The sequence below is a fragment of the Uloborus diversus genome, chromosome 6 (genome assembly GCF_026930045.1).
Source record: "Uloborus diversus isolate 005 chromosome 6, Udiv.v.3.1, whole genome shotgun sequence".
In the NCBI taxonomy this organism is placed as follows: domain Eukaryota; kingdom Metazoa; phylum Arthropoda; class Arachnida; order Araneae; family Uloboridae; genus Uloborus; species Uloborus diversus.
The window spans coordinates 103,328,424-103,350,473 of NC_072736.1; the positions used below are offsets into that span (position 1 = coordinate 103,328,424).

The following is a 22,050-nucleotide window of genomic DNA, read 5'->3' on the forward strand; positions in this document are numbered from 1 at the left end:
AATACATTTTCGGTCATTTTTAAACGGAGTTTGTAGCCGTCACCCTCGTAGTGACACCGATTTGACAGCTGTAATAGTATGTAAGAAGACCATATAATAGTATAGAATTTAAAAATCTAAGTCATTATAGGGGCGCTTAAAGCAATAAGAACTTTAAAATCTGCAAATTTGAAAAACACGCAAAAATGTGCCACGCCTCCTAAATTTAAAAATTTAATTTCCCAAAAACGGTAAGGCAGACAAAGCTCAAATTTTGCACAAACATTACATTCATGATAAGGAACAACATTTGCATAAATAAAGAAAATTAAAAATGTCAACAATCACAACCTGCCTGATCCTTACAGACAATAGCTCTTAAAAACTTTTAAGTTGCTCAAAATGTTCTTTTGAAATTCACATACTTATAATTTCAGCGTTCCACAAAATGGATTTCTTAATAATGGACAATGCTATGATGAGTTTTACCAACATGTGCCATGTTTTTTTCGTTCAAACGAGATTCTACTAGCTCTCTCGAGAAGTCAAGGCGAATATCCTGACATGAATGTCGCTCAGGTTATTCCATACCCCAAGTATCATCCAAGAGGTATACACAACGATCTAGCTCTCCTGAGGCTGACAAAAGCAGTAATGTGCTCCAACGATGTCAACCTTGCGTGTCTCACTGAGGGTGAAAGCATGGATTATCCAAACAACTATGCTGTTATGGCTGGATGGGGCAAAACTGAAAGTAGCTCAGGCGGTAAGTTAAATTTAGATATTTTAAAAAATAACGTTTCAAGTATTTAGAAACATCTTAATTATTTTCTCTACAGTAACATGTAAGGGCAGATCCAGAAATTCTTCAAGGAGGGGGCGATTGTTATTTTACTTGACCTCTTACTACGTATCTGATTTACACCTGCTGGGAAAGGGGTGCCACAAACATCATTTTCATTTAAAACAACTAAAATATGGAGATTTGGTCAAGTTTTTTGTTGATAGAGGTATTCTAAAATTGTGTTTTAGAAATTAAATTTCGTATATTTCCGGCGGAATTTTTCGAATTCCCCTCCCTCTAACATCATCGAAAGTCGTCTAAGATTGCGTTTTTTGGAACTTCAGTTTCCAAAAGTTTTCCAAGAGGGAGATTCGAACCTGATTATTTCCTTAACACCACATCGAAGATGGCCTACACTTTCGTTTTAGGTCCTTAATTCGAAAAAAGTATGCTGTTAAGGTCCCTCAAGAAAGGAACATTTGCCCCTCCCTTGTATCCGTCCTTGGTAACATGTCGTTAAATGCCCCCCCCCCCCCGTTACGGAACACTAAAAACTTTTCCGTAGCCGTAATCCGGTGGCAGCTTAGCTGCTACCACTGCTCTGGAGTAACTTAACTGATATAACTGGTGTAAAGCTACACATCGCTTGTCAAGGGTTACACAGTGACAATGTAACTTTAGCATAACGTCTCACACATATCTACGTAAGGTTACACCAGAATTTTCTGTATGCTTACAGAAAAATTGCTTGAAAGGCATTAGTAAAAACTAAGCTTTCGTCTGACTTTCTTAAACGATTTACCAAGTGCATGCTTATTAACCCAACCAATATACACCAATTAGTTATTTATTTTAATACACAAATAAGGCATTTTTATTGCACTAAGAAAGAAAATGACCTGAGTGAGGTCCGAACACGCGACGCGAGTCTCAAAAGAAAGGGCGCTTTAACCGCTCGGCCACCAAGGACGAATTTCGCTTTGCTAATAAGAGTTTACCTGCTACTGAAACCATAGTGCAAGGTTCCCACAACAGTTTGAGTTTTTAAAACAGTGATGCTACACACTTCAGAATTTGCGTAACGTTACCCTCATTAATACTGGTAATCTTATACATTTTTTTTTACAGTGTAGAGAAAATTAATAACATCAAGTAACCTAGTGAAATTTCACATTGCTTTCTAACTTTCGTGTTCGGATTCTTTTTCTTTTTTTTTCTGAAATTAATAACGTTTAATAGTTTCCAAAATTTGTCCTGTTTTTTTTTTTTTTTTTTTTTTTTTGTTGAAATAACAACTTTTAATGAAAATAAACTTTACATACAAAAACTTTACAATAATGTCATTTATGTGCAACTGTTAATGTTAAAAATTATGTTGTGTACTTATTACTGAGAGTAACTTCTCCTACCATTCTTGGTTTCGTTACAACTGTTATGCGCCAAACAGCAATCTTTTAATTCGCTCTTATTCTTTCTTAATTCACTTTTAAACATGATTTTTAATTTATTTAACAAGTTTCGACGAAAAAAGCGTAGCACATTTTAGATTTTATGCCAAAAAAAATTAAAAAATGTTTCAAGGTTTGAGTTGCTTAGTTAAAAACCACAGCACTGGATGGCTTGTTAGTAGTCAGTTAAATTGTGTGCAAACTCTTTTAGCTTTAAGATAAATAAATACCTTTGTGCTATGAAAAGACATCCGAAGCTCATTATTTTTTGTATTGAAAAAGGCGTTCCCTATAACGCCGAAACACGTGTCTGCTGTAATTTGCAAATTTGTGCTTTTTCTAACGCTGTTTGTCTTACTTTTCTTTTAGCTTTGCCTTATGTCTGATAGTACTGCATAATATTATGCATTATTTGTTTTAAGAATTTCTGAAACAAATTACAAGTAAATTATTAATGTTACTTTTTAAGTCAATATTTGTTACCGAAAGATATGTACTTTTTACAGAATTTACAAAATACTTTCCTCAAATAAAATGCGAGTAAAAGTCATACTTAAAGAAAAAAAGGTCAAGTTTTTTGTCTTACAATTACTTCCGGACTTGAAGGCCACGGTCTATGCGAAATGATTTCTCAAAACCAAAAATATCCTGAACGAAACATGGTCCATGATTTCGAAAAATAATTTTAGTTACTGACGTCAACCGCCCTAAACCTCACTTCTTATAAGTTAAATTTGTTTATTTCAGGCAAAAATCCTATATTGAGGCAAACGCCACTGAGGGTTTTGTCACATGCTGAATGTGCGCAACATACAAACCTAAACGGGGTCTTGTGCACTACTGGGGATCAATTTGGAAGTTCTCCATGCAAAGTAAGCTCAATTTCAGATAATCAAATTTTGTATCCTTTTAAACAATATAAAATTTATTATTTATCAGATTCATGCAGATTATTGATATGTATGTATACATTTTCAGATCATAAATAATTTTGCTGTTTGAGTATAACATACTTCTTTGACAGAAACATTAATCGTCCTTATCATACACCATTATACGTTATTATCGTTTATGGAAGTAAGAGTTCGGTAAACCCATGATCGTTTGAAATGGATTATATGTGAGGTTTGGTTTCGAGACAGAGAGACAAGATTCATAATATGTGTCCAGCGAGCGTTAGGAGAACGGTCCCAGTATGATCGACAGGCGTTAAGGAGGAAATTAGTAATTTCTTTGTTGACACAAGAGGTTGGAAAGAAAGTGTAAAGTCACAAAAGACTAAGTTGCATCTTCGGCAAGCTGGTCGACATAGGGTAGACCAACATGGAGGTAAAAAATGGTAGTGAATATAGGTTTGCAGATGAGGAAATCTTTACTGACTGGTAAACTATCAGACTTGATATTGAATTTATGGTCCGAAAAGTTATCAAGTATGTGATAGTCTTAAATGCAATCGGTGGAGAGTTTGATGGTTTTAATTTCGATTTGGCAGACAGAATCGTTGAGGTGAATAGTCCAGGAATTCAAAATGATATTTTTCATTTACTTCTTGGCGAGGAAGGCACATGCTAAACCTGATTCAGTTTTAAGCCATCTGTGCAAATATTGAAGGTGCGTCGATCACTCGATTTAATCTTCAGTAATAGTGAGTCGAAGTATAAACTGATGAAGATTGAAATAATATTCTAGTCATCAGCTCTAATCGTAAGTAACTGAATTGATGCGCAGTTTCTTAGTGTGTAATCGATGGCAGCGTATTTCAACTGAATGTGAGGTTAAGGTTTACCGGTAAGACTATTAAGGACATCATTTGATACTGTTTGGAAACATTTGGCAATTTTAAGCAGAAAGGTTTTTGGATTGAGGAGATAATCCTGTAAGACAATCTAGCAATATTGCAAATCCAGGTACCTAGTCATAGTTAACTAACGTTGAAATGACGCTGCTGTAAACAAAGTTAAAAATACATTGTCAGCAAGAAATTAATTGCCTATATCACAGGTTTCTAGACTGCGGTTTATTGACTTTGTATGTAATACTTCATGTCGATGGTGTCCTAACTGACGGGGACACACGATTGGACAATAAGCATGCTACACTGTAAAAACGATTCAGAAACGTTCCTGGAAAATAATAGGCAGCTGATGTGCCCAATTTCTTCCTGTAACACATCTTGGGAAAACCAGGATCGTTTTCCGCTAAAAGTCAGTAACCTTTCTGAAATTAACTTTGAAACTTTCTGAAGAAGTGCAAAATCTCCCCTGGTAAAACCAGTCATGTCTCTAGAACCTTCTGAAAAAATTAAGTAGGTTTAGTGTAATTGATTAGAAGCTTCCTTATTTACCAAGAAGTCTCCATAAAAATCAAAGCGACCGCGGCCAAAGCTACGAAAGAAGGAACCAAGCATATCTCTTGCCTGCAATTCCTGTATTGCAAAGCTATAGCTATCCATTGACTTTTACGCTCGCATTGGAGCTTAGTCAAATCTGGACAGGCAGTAAGCAACTTTCGGCCGTTACACTTATTAAACACGTTCATTCAATCTTTAAACTGGTTGCTAAAAATATTTTCCACAACAGTGAAAAGTCTGCACGCGGGCAACTTGTAGCGATTCAGGAAACTTTTTTGCTAAAATACTTGTTTGTACGGGGAAGCAAGTGAAAACGTGTGAAATCCCGAGATGTTTCACGGAAATAACCAGTAACGTTTCGGAATTTTTTTACAGTGTAGGATAACACTTTGAAGTTTAAATCTAGATGTAAAATTAAACATCTATAAATAGATACTGAAAAGCAGTAAATATAGGTTATTGTCTGCATCAGATACAAAAAATAGAAGAGGTAATTAAGAAATTAAACTTAAGTGAAACAAAACCAACCTATGCTCCTACAGAAAGTAGGTATAGTACTAAACTAAAAGGATCAGATGACAAGCCATCAGAAAGCCCGCGGCACCAACAAGCATTTGTAGGGTTACTATCCACTGCATGTGTGACAAGATTCGAATGGTTACTAGCTGGAAATTTTCTTTCTAGAAGAAATGGAAAATGAAGGGAGTTAGCATCTGAGTGAGTCAATCGGTACCTAAAACGACAAAGGGTTTAATTTTAACTAAGGAAAGATGAGCCAATAATGAAAATATATAAAAATGTTGATTTGTGATGAAATTCAGTGACAAGAAAATCAGTGGAGGAAATGTCTTCAAAATTGGAGAAAATTGAATTTCAAGAAGAAAAAAATGGTTCAAAAGAAAAAATGGTTTTTCTCATCGGCATAGCAGAATATGTATCTGTATCCAATGTAGCTTAGAGATATTTTCTCGAAAACAACCCATTACATCATTCCAGTACAGTTTATCAATAATTAATCTATAATAAACTGATAGAAATAACTCTATATGAAAAGCTATAAACATCAAATAGTATCTGTTGAGAAACTGTAACAGGAAGGAATTTTCAAAGCAAAATATATACCCATTCAAAATGGGATTACATAAGCGTTCGCTAAGCATCTACCAGTATCTCAATTTAAACAAATTTTATCAGAGCTGGGAGTGCTATAACTGTGCCACAGAGAAACAGTGGATTAACTGAAAGCGAAAACATTACATTCCGTTTTGCAATAGGAATTATTAGCAAGCAGCGCGCAAGCAATAAAATTTTTACTGTTTGCGAATTCCGGCCAACCCTACCTACAACAAAATGAAGTATTACTTTTTGCTTACTGTTTTTCGCCATTTATTCCTGGTACAATATATAATGTTCAACATACAAGGTTAGGAGAACTGTAAATATGCAGCGCACTTTTACCTCATTTCGTGGACTTCAAAATTTTGAAAATCCTAAAGGTGTAACCTTTTAGCACCGTTAATATGTTAAACTTCAAAGGAAAACTTTCCTATTCCTTAAAAATTCAAATTAGGATCTTGATATTCTTTTTATTTGACATTATGTATTTAATCTTTCTAAATTATAGTTAGTAGAAGTAAAAGTACTTGCTTGATGACTTCGTACATGAGTTTAAATTAATGAATCAACAACTTCATAGCAATAGACATTTTGTAGTAATATAGCCTCTGTGCATATATGCGGTGCCAAATATGCGTTGTACTGAAACTGAATCAAGTGCAAGTGAACTTGACTTAATTTATCCATTTATTTTACCGACAAGGCATTCTGCATAAAAGACGTAATTTACTTATATATATATATATATATATATATATATATATATATATATATATATTATATATATACATATGCATATATATATATGTGTGTGTGTGTGTATGTGTGTGTATATACATGGAATATACATATGTGTGTGTATATATATATATATATATATATATATATATATATATATATATATATATATATATATATATATATATATATATATATATATATATGGTATCCTGAAATATACTGACTGTTTTCCAAAATGTATAACAGGAAAACGGTTAATGATAAAAAAATAATTCCTTCAGAAAACTCCTGTGGTATGCAGTCTCCTTTGAACTCAAAGCTTCAAGTTTTAGTGCAAGAATTTTCCGAAAGATGGCGTTGCAGATCATAAGACTGCTAATCAAAGAAAGATAGAAAACTACATCATAGTTTTTCTAAATATGTTTCCAATTAACAAAATCACCCAACAATATTTTCAAAATGTCTACTGCCGCCGGCAGCAATCCACATGCGTAATCGGAGGAAAAATCGTTAATCAATAAATTTTGAACTAAAATTTGGAACTCTGAAGATTTACGACCCACCAGAAGGATTTTTCGCAAGAATTTGTTTTTTATCATTAACAGTGTTCCTATTATAAATCTTTGAAATCAGTGTGTCTATTTCAGGACTTTATATGTAATAAACTTGTATATAATATATCATCGCCTCAGAGCAAAAATAAGATATTTCGTCCCCAGAAATCGCACTAACATATCTTACTGTTGCTCTGAAGATATATATATATATATATATATATATATATATATATATATATATATATATATATATATATATATATATATATATATATATATATTATATATATATATATATAGTAAAAGTAGATTTATGTTTTTTCAGGGTGATTCTGGAGGACCATTGTTGTACAACGATGGGAAGCTCTTTTACATAACTGGAGTAGTTTCTCATGGAACTGAAACTTGTCAAATTACTGGAAAAGTAATGTTTACTAAGCTGTCTGATTTCAAAGGCTGGATTCAAGAACACGTATCATTAAATGAAGTTCTCAAAGCAGATACACCGAACTACAAATTGTCTGCAAACTCTACTAATCAACGTGATAAGGTTGTTGAAAATGTGATGATACTCGCTTAGAAAAAAGCATCCATTTTCAGACCGGAAATCACCTTTTCCTAAACATTGTTTGTTTGCTCTTGAATCTGTCTGTACTAAGGATTAGCAGTAAAATTCTTTTCAATTCCTTATTATTATTTTCTCTTCAGTAATTTCAATAAAATATGTAATAAAAGGAGAATTTAGAAGGCAAATATCCTTTTTCTTCATTGTAAATAACAATAAGAAGAAATACTAAAAATCAATAACTGCACATATACGTTGAAACAAGAAAAAAAAAAAGCAATTACAAAGAAAAGAAAATAATACCGTTCCCATTTTCGTTGAAATTCATTATGGGCAAGTTTTCGTAGATGAATGCCTTTTTTTTTTTTTTTTTTTTTGAGCAGTCACGAATTGCTTATAGTCCTAACTTGAACGTTTTTGACGTTCAATGTTTTTTTCCGATTATCATGACAACAAGAACAAGTCTAGCTCGATTTCTTAATATTTATTCAGAAGGACGAATTTTCGTCGTCATAGTTACAATTTTATTGTGGTTTGCGTTCCTGGATACTTTTTTTTACCAACTAATTCAGATTTTACATTTAAAAAAAAACAGATACTTCAATGCGAAAAAATCACGTTTCTTTCATGAAAACCATTTTTACAGATAAATCGCAAAACTTTATCTAAGTAAAAATTTTCCATACTACTAATTCCCATCAAATAAATCTGATAAGAAACTAACTGGAAACAGTAATTATACTGTTTTACTAGTAACTTTCTGTACTGTCAGAAGATTGAAGAAACGAAACAGGTGGTCACCAATTAACGCTATTTGCTGCACTTTAGGGTCATTAAGAATATATATAGTTAGTTTTGCATTATTTATCATACTTTTCTTATTTTTTTCAAAATAAAAATGCTTTTATTATATAGTTTTGTTATTTTATCAAAAATATTAGCCCATTTTAGCATCACTTTTATCACATTGTATTCTCTCTCTTCTGGTTTAAACACGTGTGTCGTTTGAATAAAGCTCTGTCAAATATAGCTTTATCATGAAATTTAGATGCGACGGTGATTATATAATACCGAAATTCATTGCACAAACTCACAGGATATGTACATTTAATCAAATAAAGAGGGAATGATCGGCGTTCTTATAGCTACGTTCTTAGTGTCATAATTAAAAATGAACGATGTGAACATTTTTCGTTTTTAAATCTACAAATCTGTACCTCAGAACAAAAAGGACGTAAGTCTAAAAATTTCGATTTTTCGTTTATTTGTGCACTGCATAACTCCGCGTGCATAACTTACTCCGCATTGAGCCATGTGAACGTAATTCTTCTAAAAAATCATTTTCAATTTTTTACCAGTGTAAAAAAAAATGTGCGGTGTTCGATCCTTTGAATGCGCAAGAAGATTTTTTTCTTCTCCCCTGTAAAATTAGCATAATGTGGCTTACGTCCTTCAGGCTCTTTGAGGTACAAACATTACATCCGGATTCAATAAAATGAGAACCAGAAAAAAAAAAGAAGTGCAATCGTACTTCGCGTATCCATGAGTGTAGAGCGCGTTCACTGAGTGACTTTTCATATTATCCTCTCCGGTATCATAACAAACTTGTTTGTCTTTCTCATTTTGCTTGAGGTCTACTGAATTTCGATTTGTTCATTTTTCTTTTTTGTAATTCAGAATAACATGTCATGTTCACTTTTGATTTAAATCTTTTCAGACTTAGTTGTTGGAATACTGCTGCAAGGGTGTGTTTTCCAAAATCTTGATGCTAAAATCCTTTCAAATGGTCTATTAAAATTTAAAAGAATCCTTCAAGTAACTGATACAAATCGTTAAACGCAATTAAAAATGACCTTAAGATGTAAAATAATCTTCCAAATGAATCAAGCAGCACTAAAAAGCTACATTACTTATTGTCAATCTTGCTAAATACTCAAGCAGTCTATCATCTTCTTTAAATAAAGACTGTAACTCAATCTTTTTTATGTTTTTCATATTGTTTAAAGTAATTATATCTCCAATTGAATCGAACAACACTAATACCGCCATCACTTATTGCCAATCTTGCAAAGTACCCAAGCTTTGATTAGTTAAAGCTGCAGTTCAATCTTTGTTTTTATATTGTTTTCTTTTAAGTAATTATATCGAGGATGATCAGCAAATATTAAGTACTTTTTAATGCACGAACAAAGGCATGAGGGCTCCGCATTTAAAGCATAATATTAAGTTTTATTCCGTAAAATTCATTAATACAGAGTGACTACAAATGCAATGGAAAGGCAAAGAGCTCGTTTACAGGCGAAAATGGGCACATCTATTTTTTTTTTTTTAATGCCAGCTTTTTGCAGATGTATCTTAGCCTCTAAATGAAACAGAGTCGCTGTAAATTATCTCTTAGAATCGTCTTAATGAGACGTTTGTCAATTCCACATCATCCAAGGGTAGACTATAGTATTCCTTTATTTCTTGCAGAACTTGTACAGCTAATTTTGTACAGATAATAATCATATTGCTGTAGATTTGATGCATAAGATGCGACTAGAGCTCTAAAAAGGTAGAACACATTTTGTCAAAAACATTTAAGTAACACTGTTTTTCTCAATAAAGTATACACTAAAGATTGTTTTGTTTTCGCTCTGTATAAGGATACGTTTCTTCATCTTCAATTTATTTTTACGTTCCTCAATAAAGACGCACTTCAGTAACAAATATATCATCGCTTTCAGACTGAACACTACATTTTTTAAAAAACTATCTTAGGATTTATACAGTGGCTCCCAAAAGTGTTCGTACACTTTGAAATTTTTTAGTAAAACCAAAATAACTCGAAACTGAATTCGAATATGAAGTCCAATATTTTTTCACGTCATTCCTATATCATTCTAAATACAACCTATTGTTTTTTTCCAAAATATTGACGGATGCTCTTTTTGAAATGGGTCAGAAAACGAAGAACACGCCACAAAAGTCATCGTACACTCAAATATTTTCGAATAAATTCATGATTAAAATTATCACATGCCGTTTTATTAATATTTTTGCATTGTGTTAACCCTTTTAAGTCATTTGGCTTTAATTTTTTGTTTATTTATTCTTTAATATTGTGCTTATTAGTGTAAAATGGCTGGTATTCGTAAAAAACCGCAAACACCATTCAAAATTTGAATTTTTTTTCCCACAGTAGTGGTAAATTGGTTTGAAATGTCTCTAAATTAGTTAATTTATTTGTTCGTATAGTAAAGTAAAATGCTTTAAAGAAAGCAATCGGACCGGAAACAAGGTAAGAAAAGGTCAACCGGCGAAGTTGACAAAACGTGATCGGAGATTTAAAGTCAAAAAAATTATAAAAATTACACATTTGAGTGCTGTAAAAGTTTCTGCAGAGTTAAATGAAACATTTTACATTTAATTTCCACCTAAAATTGTTCACCAAGTTCTATGATTAGCTGGATTAAATGGGACCTCTTCCCTCAGAAATTTTCTTGGTCGTGCGAAAAGCAGAAAGCTTACGCTTTTCGTCGTAAAATCAATGATAAATAAGCTAAAGACGTTTTAGAATCACGTCTTACTTACAGATAAAAATTAATTCAATATTTTTGGTTAAATTGTTGTATAACTGTAAGGAGAAGAAAAAATTAAGAACTTAATCTTAAGAACTTATTTGGATCAGTTAATCAGGACGGTGAAGGTGTTCTAGTGTGAGGGTGCATATCAGCATCAGGACTTGGTAGTTTGTAATTTTTTGATGAAATAATGAATCATGTTGTTCCTTTAAATATTTTAAAAAACAATTTTGAACTCTTAGCCAAAAGTTTGGTTATTGAAAAAAACTTTGTTTTTTTATCAAGATAACGATAAGAAGCACACGGTTTTCAACGTTTGCATCTAGTTCCTCGAAAATTGTCCTAAAGTTTAGAAAATACCCCCTCAATCTCCAGATTTTAACATTATGTAATGTATCTAGAGATATCTGGAGGCTAGATTACGAAAATAGGGCTTTAAAACGAAAATAGAACTAGAAACAGTAAGACTCGAAGTGTGGTTGAACACTTACTCAGAAATTACGCAAAAAAAAGAAAGAAATAGAATGAAATCTATTGCCAGGTGTTTAAAAGGTGTTATTAATACTGTATGATATTCTACTAATTAATAACTTAATCCAAAGTTTGATTATTCAATAATATATAGACATTTTATAAAGTGTACAAAACTTTTGTGAGATAAAATTTCCGGCACTTTTCGGTTTTTGATTTTTAAAAAATTAAGTTTTAGTATTTTTTAAAAACTTTTCATGTAGTTTTGTTAAAAATTGATCATAGATCTTATAATTAAATACTTATTCCAAAATATTAAATCTAACCAATATATTGGGGCCTATTTCGTTGAAAGTCATAGGTGTACGAAGACTTTTGGGAGCCACTGTAGATATTTTTTGACGCTACCAGTTTCCCCGTAATCGAGATATAAAGTCTTAATGTCGGCGAAAATTTTAAGAACCAATTTTGGACGAAATTTCCTGAATACTTAGGTGATATTCCCTAACTGGTATATATTTTACATCTAAATCAACGATTCAAAACCTTTCTATACATAACCTAAGGAAAAAAGTTTATTTCCTTAGATTATGACTTCTACCAAATTCACGTCAAATTCCTTCATTAGTTCAGGCTTTGTATGTTCTTCAATTTTCCCCCGTATCGAATGTTTTTTATTTTTTTACCCGTCCAACTATTAAAAAAAGGCCCCACAAAAAACAGATTTAAAAAATTTTTCCCACACAAATTTGCCTTGCCGCTCAGTTTTTCCTCCGATTTTTTTTTTTTTTCGTTTTTAGCACTCTACAAATCATTTTCAAATTGACTGAAGAAAACTTTAACGGTTATCTTTGCTTTGGAACGTATTTCCTTGTCTAACCTTCATTTTTTAAATTCTTCGTTTAGAGTTGCCACTTTCGCATGAAACAGAAAGTTGCATTACTAAAACAATAGACGACTAAATGTTGAAAAATAAAAATTGAATCATTTCAACACTCATTTTTCTCCAGTATATAAAAGATTCAATTTTCTATTTCATAACACGCATTAATCTGAGATACGTAAAGGCATGTTTCTTTCCCAATGACTATTGTAATGAATTGCAAAATCGAAGTCTTAGTCGCGGTTTTATCTATCCTAATATAGGTGAAGTATTTGTAAAGTACTGTACGATCTTAAAAACAAAATCTGCAATCAGTTAAGAATCTTATTCTAGGCATTATTTTTTAAGCACTATTTACTAAAAAGACTTATTATATATTTTTAAATGTTTTCTAAAGGAACAAATGTCAAATTGTAAGGAATTTTGTTGCTATTCAAATATCAATACGACAGATGTAGAAAATTGATTTGTTTGTATATTTCTTTACATATTATTTTAGTAATACTTATTTTTTTAATATTTTAATAATGTAAAATCTTTGGTATATTTTGTGTGAAAAAAAATATTTCGAGCTTAAATAGGTTCTATGTCGTGAGTTTAAAAAAAAAAAAAAATCGGTTCATATTTACTCTACTACTAACAAAAACTTACGATATTACTGTTATGTGTATTTATTTTGATTCGAAAGCATGGGCGGTGGCTCAATGCCCACAAGCGACTTGTGACAATTGACGATTTTAATGCTTTTTCCCGTGGATGCCCTGTAAACTCTATTTGCCAATTAATATCTCCGGCCCCTTAAGGTTCAAAGAAATGAAACAGGGTGGAGTGATCTGCCCTGGAATTTCTGTATCTATAACGGCACCAGAATTGACCTATTTGACACTGACAGTCCGGAGAAGAAAGGGTTACATGCACATAGACAGATGCGCTCATATAGTAGAATACCCTTAATTCATCGGGGACAGGATTCAAAACCAAAATGGGATGGTTTCCTTTAGTCAAAAGTACTACTTTTAGTCATAGAAATGGATAGAATGAGCAAAAAGAATAGCATGGACCCAGAAAATACTTTCATTTTCCCAACAGCTTTTTTTACATTAATTTTTTAAAATGTCCGATTTTTCAAACAAGGCGTGGTCTTCAAGACCTTACAAATGATGCACTTTGCCGCATGTTGCTACTACGTTTCCACGTTTATGATAATCAAGCAGCGAATGAAAATTGCGCTATATGCTTGCTATCAACCATATCGCTGTCAATACACGTGAGTAAAGATGCGAATTAAATATTTTGCACTGAGAAAATGGCAATTCTGAATGGCATTTCATCATTTGTGATGTCATCGGCAAGAAATGTAAACAATAAAAGATGACCGATTTAAGTTTTTTTTTTTAATATTTAACTTAAATTATTTAAAAAATGGTCAGATCCTATGTTTTAAGCATGCTTTTTCAGAAACAAATACCTTTAAAATTTTGTAAACGACCCCATTGAGGCAGTGAGAAGCAAAGGGATTGTAAGTGGATATTTTCAAGTTTTGTTTAAAACGCGTTTTAAAGGTAAGGTCCTAGGTAGGCTTTCATTGAAAAGTTTTTCATGCTGTAAAACAAAACCTACCAGGGCTACTACCACTATCTGTTGCCCCAAGACAGAGGGAAGGTTTCCCTACTATTTGCAATGGATATCTCCAAATTTTTAATTTTGCCACTTACATCCCTTTGTTTCTCACTGCCTCAATTGCTGTTACATTGAAATAAAAAAAAGTTTTTCTAAAACTGTGCAAATCGTTTTTATAATTCTCAAAGGCGCTTTTTTTTTTTTCTTTTTTTTTGTGGAAGCGCCATAAATTTCTTAATGTTTTACCAAATTTGAAAAGCAAGACTTCGTTCTAAAAATTTCGAAAAAAAGTCACATTTTTGCTGTTTCAAGAGAAAAAAAAAAGAACCTCAAAAAGCCGGATTTTGAATTCCTTCCACTGAAAGCAAATTATACACACGGGTTAGCTACATAATTGTATTTGTCATTTAGCATGACTAGCACTTCACCACAGGTACAGGAGACGGAAGAAAATGTCGTTTTCCTTCCTGAACTTGTATTAACTGTAGGTGCAAATAATTGCTGACGCCACATATTGATCCCCAAGTCTGTTATCGACATTTAGTGTTAAATAAAATGATGCTTACTTGCTAGGCTGTTCTTAAAACAGCAAGTGACAACATGGTTATGGGACGTACGATTCTGTGAAAAAAAGATAATAATATCTAACGGTTTTCTGGACTGAGCCGTAATACTCTGTCTTAAATCCTAGAGTATTGTCACATTTTGAACTATTACTTCAAATGTGAAGGATGTTAAAAAATCATTCAACACTGAATATCAATTAAGCGACCTAAAGCTTTGTAATATATATATATATATATATATATATATATATATATATATATATATATATATATATATATATATATATATATATATATATATATATATATATATATATATATATATATACATACATACCTGGAGTTGTTCTGGTTCTCATTTAAACTGGATACATCAACAACTTAACTCCATTTGAACTGAAAGGGTTAGATGAAAAAATCATAAATTCGTTTAGTGTCACTATTTCGTACTTGTTCAAAGCTTAGTAAATTTTTTAGGCGTATAAGAATAACTTTTATTCTAGAGCTCTTTATTTTTGACTCTTCTCTTTATTTTTCATTTTTATCCATATTTCTCCACTCTGTTTTACAAGTATTAAGACAAAACTGAAGAAAAACTCCAAAAGAATCATATAATTATCTAAAACTATTGAATAATAGTTACAAACACCATTCTGAATGAATTATCTTATTGGTTTAAAGGTAACCTTCCATCTAGCCTTTCATTTAGCCTTTTCAGTGATGTGAGAAATGAAATGCGAAAAATGTTATTTCGACAAAGTAAGGAAATTATAAGAAACTAAAGGTCCGTACCGAATTTGTTCGGGTTGAAAAAAATTCTGTCTTAAATAAATATTATGCAGTTTTTTTGGTTTATTTAAATATAATGGCATGCACTATTTATGCGGTTTTGAAAGAAATGATTTACTTCATTCCTAATCAAGGGAGACCAACCTTTTCTTCTCCGGGAACAATATAATCTTTCTAAACCAAATGTCGAACTGCGCATAATTGTATATTCAGTGTTAATGATAGTGATAAATAAGAAATTTTTTCATTGGGAATTTCAATTACTTATATTGGAAACGGAAATGTGTAATGACCATGGGAATTCAAGGAATATGAGGCTTTCCAAAGTGTTCTTAAGGTACAGAGACCGTACAGAGCTCCTAAAAGGAGATGATTTTAAACGGGCTTGAAGTATATCTGCAAGCGTTCATCTAGGGAACCACTGGAATAGTTTGATTAAAATGACACCTCTCACAATGCAGTCTTTTAGTAAAAAAAAAAAAAAAACTTGCATAGACATCCTTAGTCTGCTTGTTGATCTTGGCCAATTTTAAATTTATTAAACTTTTTTCAATTCTACTGGGTATGCCGATAAACATTACTTTGCGTTCTGGTATCGTAGGCGAGTCCCTGATCGGTTGCTAATTTGGCTGCGAAATTAGAAACGTACTTATTCAGTAAGTTGAGATCATGTATCAATCTTTTTACTGAATCGTTTTTGTTGATTCTCTGCGGAGCTGGCAAACAAAACTCCCCCGGTGACTGTTTTCTTCATGCAATCATGGTCTTTTCTGTTTTTTTTTTTTTTTTTTTTTTTTGTCTGTTTTACATTTACCTTGCAATGTGTCGTCACAGTGATATATTTTTTGAATATTTGCTATAAAGCAAAAATATCAAAAAGTTGATTTTTTTGGAAAATTTTACAAAAAATCTCTAAGTTTGGGAGCGGAATTTGAAAGTTGTATGCATCAAGTTAGGTTAGCTTCAAAGGGTATAGATAGTCCTCTAAAAGTCAAAGGAACCGCGAAAATGTTAAAAAAGAATTCTTAAATGAAAAAAATATGATTAGCAAATAGAATGAATATGATATTTTCTATTAAGGATTTAATTTCTCAATCCCGGGATGTCATTCAACCTCTTGCATTCATTTTCGTCGGAAAAACTTCCCTTTTTACTTTCTTCTATATCTAATATATAGAAGAAAGTATTGGATTCGTGCAAATTTTCGAATTTCGAATTTTGACGGATTCGAACGTTTTGAGGTGTGCTGAGTCCATTTCGACCATTTTTGGAAAATGTCTGTCTGTCTGTGTGTGTGTGTGTATGTGTGTGTGTATGTATGTATGTGTGTGTGTATGTATGTGTGTCACGTCTGTGTGTGACCAGTTTTTTGTGGCCGCTCTACAACAAAAACTACCGCATGAAATCGAACGAAATTTAGTACACATATGTGCCCCTATGTGAACTTGTGCCCATTAGTTTTTGGCGCGAATTCCTCCAAGGGGGGTGGAGCAATGGGACGTTTTTCGAGTTACGCGTGCTTGCTATTCCTCGGGAAGTAACTGGCGGAATCAAACAAAATTTGGTCCATATGTTGGTATTAACAGGAACAGGTGCTGATTCAATTTTGGTGTCAATAACTCAAACGGGGGTTGAGCTATAGAACGTTTTTTGTCGTCAATTGTGACTGCTGTATCTCAAGAAATAATGAACGGAATGAAAGAAAAATTTATCGGCAAGTAGCCCTTAGTGGGTATAAGAACTGATTTTATTTTTGTGTCAACAGCTAAAAAGGGGGTAGCGCAATCACCCGTTCTTTTTTTCCATTTTGAGTGCCCTATCTCAAGAAGTAATGCTACGTTCTGGTTGAAATTTGGAATATATGTGAATCCATATGTAAACAGGCTTTGGTTCAATTTTGACGCCGATCGCTCCAAGAGGTGTTGATTTTTTTTTTTTGCGAATAAAAATAGCTTCATTAATGCAACAATAAGAAAGATAAATCGTAATAGATTGTCGTCTGCGTATTTCTCGTGATTTTAATTGTATGGAAATGATCGGAAATATTATCTCAATGATTTAAAATTTTTAACTGTTGCCATCTTATGTTTGTTAATAAATAAAATATTTGTAATTAATTCAAGTAAGGCTTTTAAAGTAACTTTCAATTTTCGCTCTTTGTTTTGTTTTTACAATAATTCAGACATTGGGATGGTCGTCAAGTTTTTGCATGTGTAATTTTGTTTTTGTTAGGAATATTGCTTCCTCGTCAAGCATGGGGAGGGATCAGAAAAAGGAAAAATATAGAAGAAAGTTTCGTGATGGCCACAACATACTAGTTTCACTTTTATGTTTTTGCAATTTCTTTTGGATGGGATATTTGTAAGCTATTATTTCGTTATATAAACGCTATATTAACGGTCATCATCAAGAATAATTCTCCAAATCATTTTTATTTTTTTTTCTTCTTCTTTGGTAATTTCGTATTAATGTTCTTTGTTCGTTAAAGTTTTAACTTTTAACTGTAAAGGAACAAAAACTATATGCAATTACTTTTTCTAAACTAAATGGAACTTATGTGACTTCATTAGCAGATTTTTTTTTTTTTTTTTTTTTTTTGATTTTCGTATGCATATAATCCTTGAAGTAATGTATTCCAAATTGCAGTTTTTAGAAGGGCGATCTTACGTGACTTATGTGACTTCATTAGCAGATTTTTTTTTTTTTTTATTTTCGTATGCATATAATCCTTGAAGTAATGTATTCCAAATTGCAGTTTTTAGAAGGGCGATCTTACGCTGATATAAATTGTTTGATGGTTCTTGAGTTGACAACGTTATTCCTTCACTCTTCCTCAGCTTATCGCTCGAAGAGGACTTTTTCCCAGACATAAATATTCAATCAGAGTTTGTTTTTACGTATATAGAAGAAAACTGTACGGACGGACTGGCAGTAAAGATAACTTATTAGTTTTAAAAATTAGTATAAAAACATGCATGCATGATATATAGCCTATTTCACTCAGTAAAAATCCATCTTTCATATAGTGAAGGAATTTTTCAAATACAGTCGAGCCCGTACGTTAGAATACCGGTTAAAGAATATCCTGCTTAATATAATACATTTGCAATGTACCAAACCAATGAAATATGTTATTTTTATTCCGGTCAATGGAAAATCCCGCTTATTAGAGTTTTTTCGTATCAAAAAGACTATTCCTTTAAGTTGGTTCGACTGTAGGTTTAGAGGTTTTGGAGTTCACCCGGAACATAAAAACATACACAAAATCCTCTCTCTCTCTCTCTCTTCATAATATTAGTATAGATGTCACTCTTTTATACAAAGAAATAATTTTTTGAATAGCTGAAAAGGTTCTGGAGATTACCCGGAACATATAAACATACAAAATAAACCCTCTATATTTATAATATTAGTACACACAAAAAAAAAAACCCTCAAAAGACAGCCCAAAATGCATGTAAAATTACACAGTACAGAAACACAGATTAATATCGTCTATCTGCACTACTTGAATTGAAAAACGAATTTGCTCGAATCGAATCTCAGTTATAATTCTTTGAAACAAATTTTGACGCATAAAAATTCTGCGACTCTTAATGGTTCGCAATTTTCAAAGCTAATAGACTTTATCTTCTGCAGCCTCAAATATACGAGAAGATTTTGACAGCCTTATGCCGACATCGTGATTTTTTTTTCTTTCACGTGTTTCCTTTCCACAGCACTCAGCTCAAGGCCCGATTAACCTATAATATTAGGGGAAGCTCAGCCTCATTTTACCTCTGCCCCCACTTTTTGCTTGGAGAAATTTTTCTGAACATTCTATGCACCTATAAGTGACCCAGCAGAATTCAGCGTTAAGTTTATTCCAATTTTCTGACTGACGGAAAGTTTGTTTATTGCATATGTTGCATTTGAATTCTCGGCAAATTTGGGTAGTAACATTTTGAATCATATTTGACGCTTTATAAAGAAAATTAAACGTCATAAAAGTTCATTGCAACAGAATTGAAGCAAATCTAACAGTTGAAAATCTAGCTTGTAGCTGCATTTTATCAATTGTGTCCTCATTTTCAATAATTTAATTCTTTCAAACATATCTGTTTAGCGAGTTCAAATGTTTGTAATCTCTTTAAAAAGTGTAGTCAAAGGCAGAAACTGGATTTGTTAAGCAGAGTCTTACAGTGATATTTAGGCCCCTTAAAAATTCTGACGGGAAGCTCAAGCTTCCCGAGCCTTTTGGGTAATCAGACATGAACTCAGTTCAAAGAGAACCTTCGACTCTTTTGTCTCTGCAGCTGCGGGACAATCGGTGATTGTTTTTACGTTTATAAAAATAAAACGGTACGAAATAATAAACTGGTGGCGAAGACAAATTATTGGATTAAAAATTTAGTATAAGTACTCATAGGTATAATTTATAGCCTATGTCACTCCGCAAGAATACACCTTTCATATAGCGAACGAATATTTCAAATAGTTGCAATGGTTCCGGAGATTACTTCGAACATATAAACACACAAAAATCCGCCCTCTCTCTTTATAATATTAGTATAGATAAATAATTTTTTGCGGAAAAGTAAATGATGATCACCAACTTTTAGACGTTTTGACTGTGTTTCCCGCTAATTTTGTGCGTCAAAACGTTGTCAATTACCATTTAGTGAAATTATAGTTTAAAATAAAATTCTTAGTGATAACCCTTCTTCCCCCTCTTATTTCATAGCATTACAATTTTTTTTTAGCTTATTTTGTTGCGTACAATACTGCAATATATGTGACTCTAGTTGGGGAAAACCTAACCTGGCAGTGTGATAATGCTGTAATTAGGAACTGCGAGGCCTTCACACTGCTGCCAGGATTGGTTTACTTTACCTATAGGATTTCTTACCTTCAAATCATTATTTTAAAGAATCTTCCGAACACATAGTGTATCATGTGAAATGGGACAAAAACAGTCGCATGGTACAAACTCTGTAACTGATCTACAGTTTAATCTCGTTACAACAAACTTTACGGGACCGCAAATTAGACCACGTGTCTGAATCTACTGCCAAACATATTTTATATAGCGAATAATCTCTTAGTTGCCACTAGGAGCCGAATCATTAACGAAGGAAAATGGAAGAAAGCGCATTTAGTTTTGATACATACCGCAATATCATCGTTCACTAATATTTTTTAGCTCGAAATTTGATAAAGAACTAGCTCAAAGTCATGGCATAGATTTTTGAGTGAAGCAGTGTTTTAGGCTCATAAACTACTCTATTGTTAGAATGTCGACCTGAGTCGAATACCCAAAATTTCTAGATTTAATACATTTTGATTTAAGATTTTGTAAGAGGCAAACGTAAATACAACGAGTAAAGTTGTACTTTTTTTTGTTCTATTTAATACTAACGTTAGAAATGCTCTAGTTTATTTCAACGAAGAACAAAGTGTTGCCAACATATTTTGTAAAATAAAAGTAGAAAATTCAATATTATACAATTAATTTTTTCTGTTCGAGTGCAGCGTTTTCTACGCTGTCTTTTTGATTCAAGTATACAGAAAAAATATAAAGTGGTGCAATGGTATGGTTTAAACTTAATTTAAATGACTATTTCTTATACATTATTCTTATTTTTATTTATTATTTTTTTGCGTAACTTAGAAAAGGTTCTGATACAAAGTATGCATCAAACGCGGAAGAGAGCAAACAGTAAATATAATGTCAGTGGGAATATCTGTAACTACTGTGTGCTGTCTTATTTATAATCCTCCCTCGTGAACTGTTAGGCAGATAGTACTTGCCTCAATATTAAAAGCTAGTCCCCTTCGGAGGGAACTACGGAAGAAGATTAGACCTTAGGATAAGTGCTTCATTCCCAGGTGCTTCGAAATGAAGCTACTGAAACTAAGGAAACTAGTATTCGTACTATATTAAATTGCTTTAAGTACTATTTATGAAAAAATAGTACCTTCCGTTTATTTCTTCTAAAAACAATTTAATTATAATTCGATTTAAAAAAAGAAAAACGATAGTTAAAAAGAATGCTTACCTTGAATTTTTTACAATTATCTTCTGTGGTTTTGGGCAGTGATCTATCTTAAATGTTTCTGTCAAAAACAGAAACGTTTTACAATGGCGAAAAATAAATGTATTTATTGAACCTGAACCCAGTATATGAACCTGAGTTTTTTCAATGACTTTTGTTTATTTTAGCTAAAAAATCTCCTAAGTTAACCCTAGAGAAGTCGCGCTTCGATCGATTCCCCGCCCGTTGTCAGATATTTCGCTCTATCCCACCACCCCTTATTCTAATAATGGAGTCCATCTGCGTAGCTGAAGGTCAAACTCTCCCCAGCCCACACACTTTGTTGAGAATTTTCTTCGGTATTTTAAGGTTGCATAGCTTTTGGAAATGTATGTTGGTCATTTAGACCAATAGCGCGCCATCCTAGTCAGGTTTCATTTTCTCCACGGCACTTCCTTTCTTCTGCTTTCGTCTCACGGATCGCTACGGCGGGGCAAAGACCGTTCGCGAGCACTAGCGTAACAAATGAAAACGCGACTTCTTTGGAGTTAAAGGAAACAAAGGTAAAAGTTACACTACGTGAAGAATGCAAGAAAAGCACAGA

At 32.5% G+C, this 22,050-nt stretch overlaps 1 protein-coding gene across 1 annotated transcript in view; it reads left to right on the plus strand.

The window, feature by feature from the left end:
* Window positions 1-646: 646 nt before the first annotated feature.
* Window positions 647-22,050, plus strand: part of LOC129224901 (chymotrypsin B-like) — a 63,607-nt gene continuing 42,203 nt past the window's right edge. Inside the window, exon 1 of the mRNA XM_054859447.1 lies at window positions 647-745. Within this exon, the coding sequence (XP_054715422.1) occupies window positions 647-745 (99 nt within the window). The remainder of the gene's footprint in view (window positions 746-22,050) is intronic.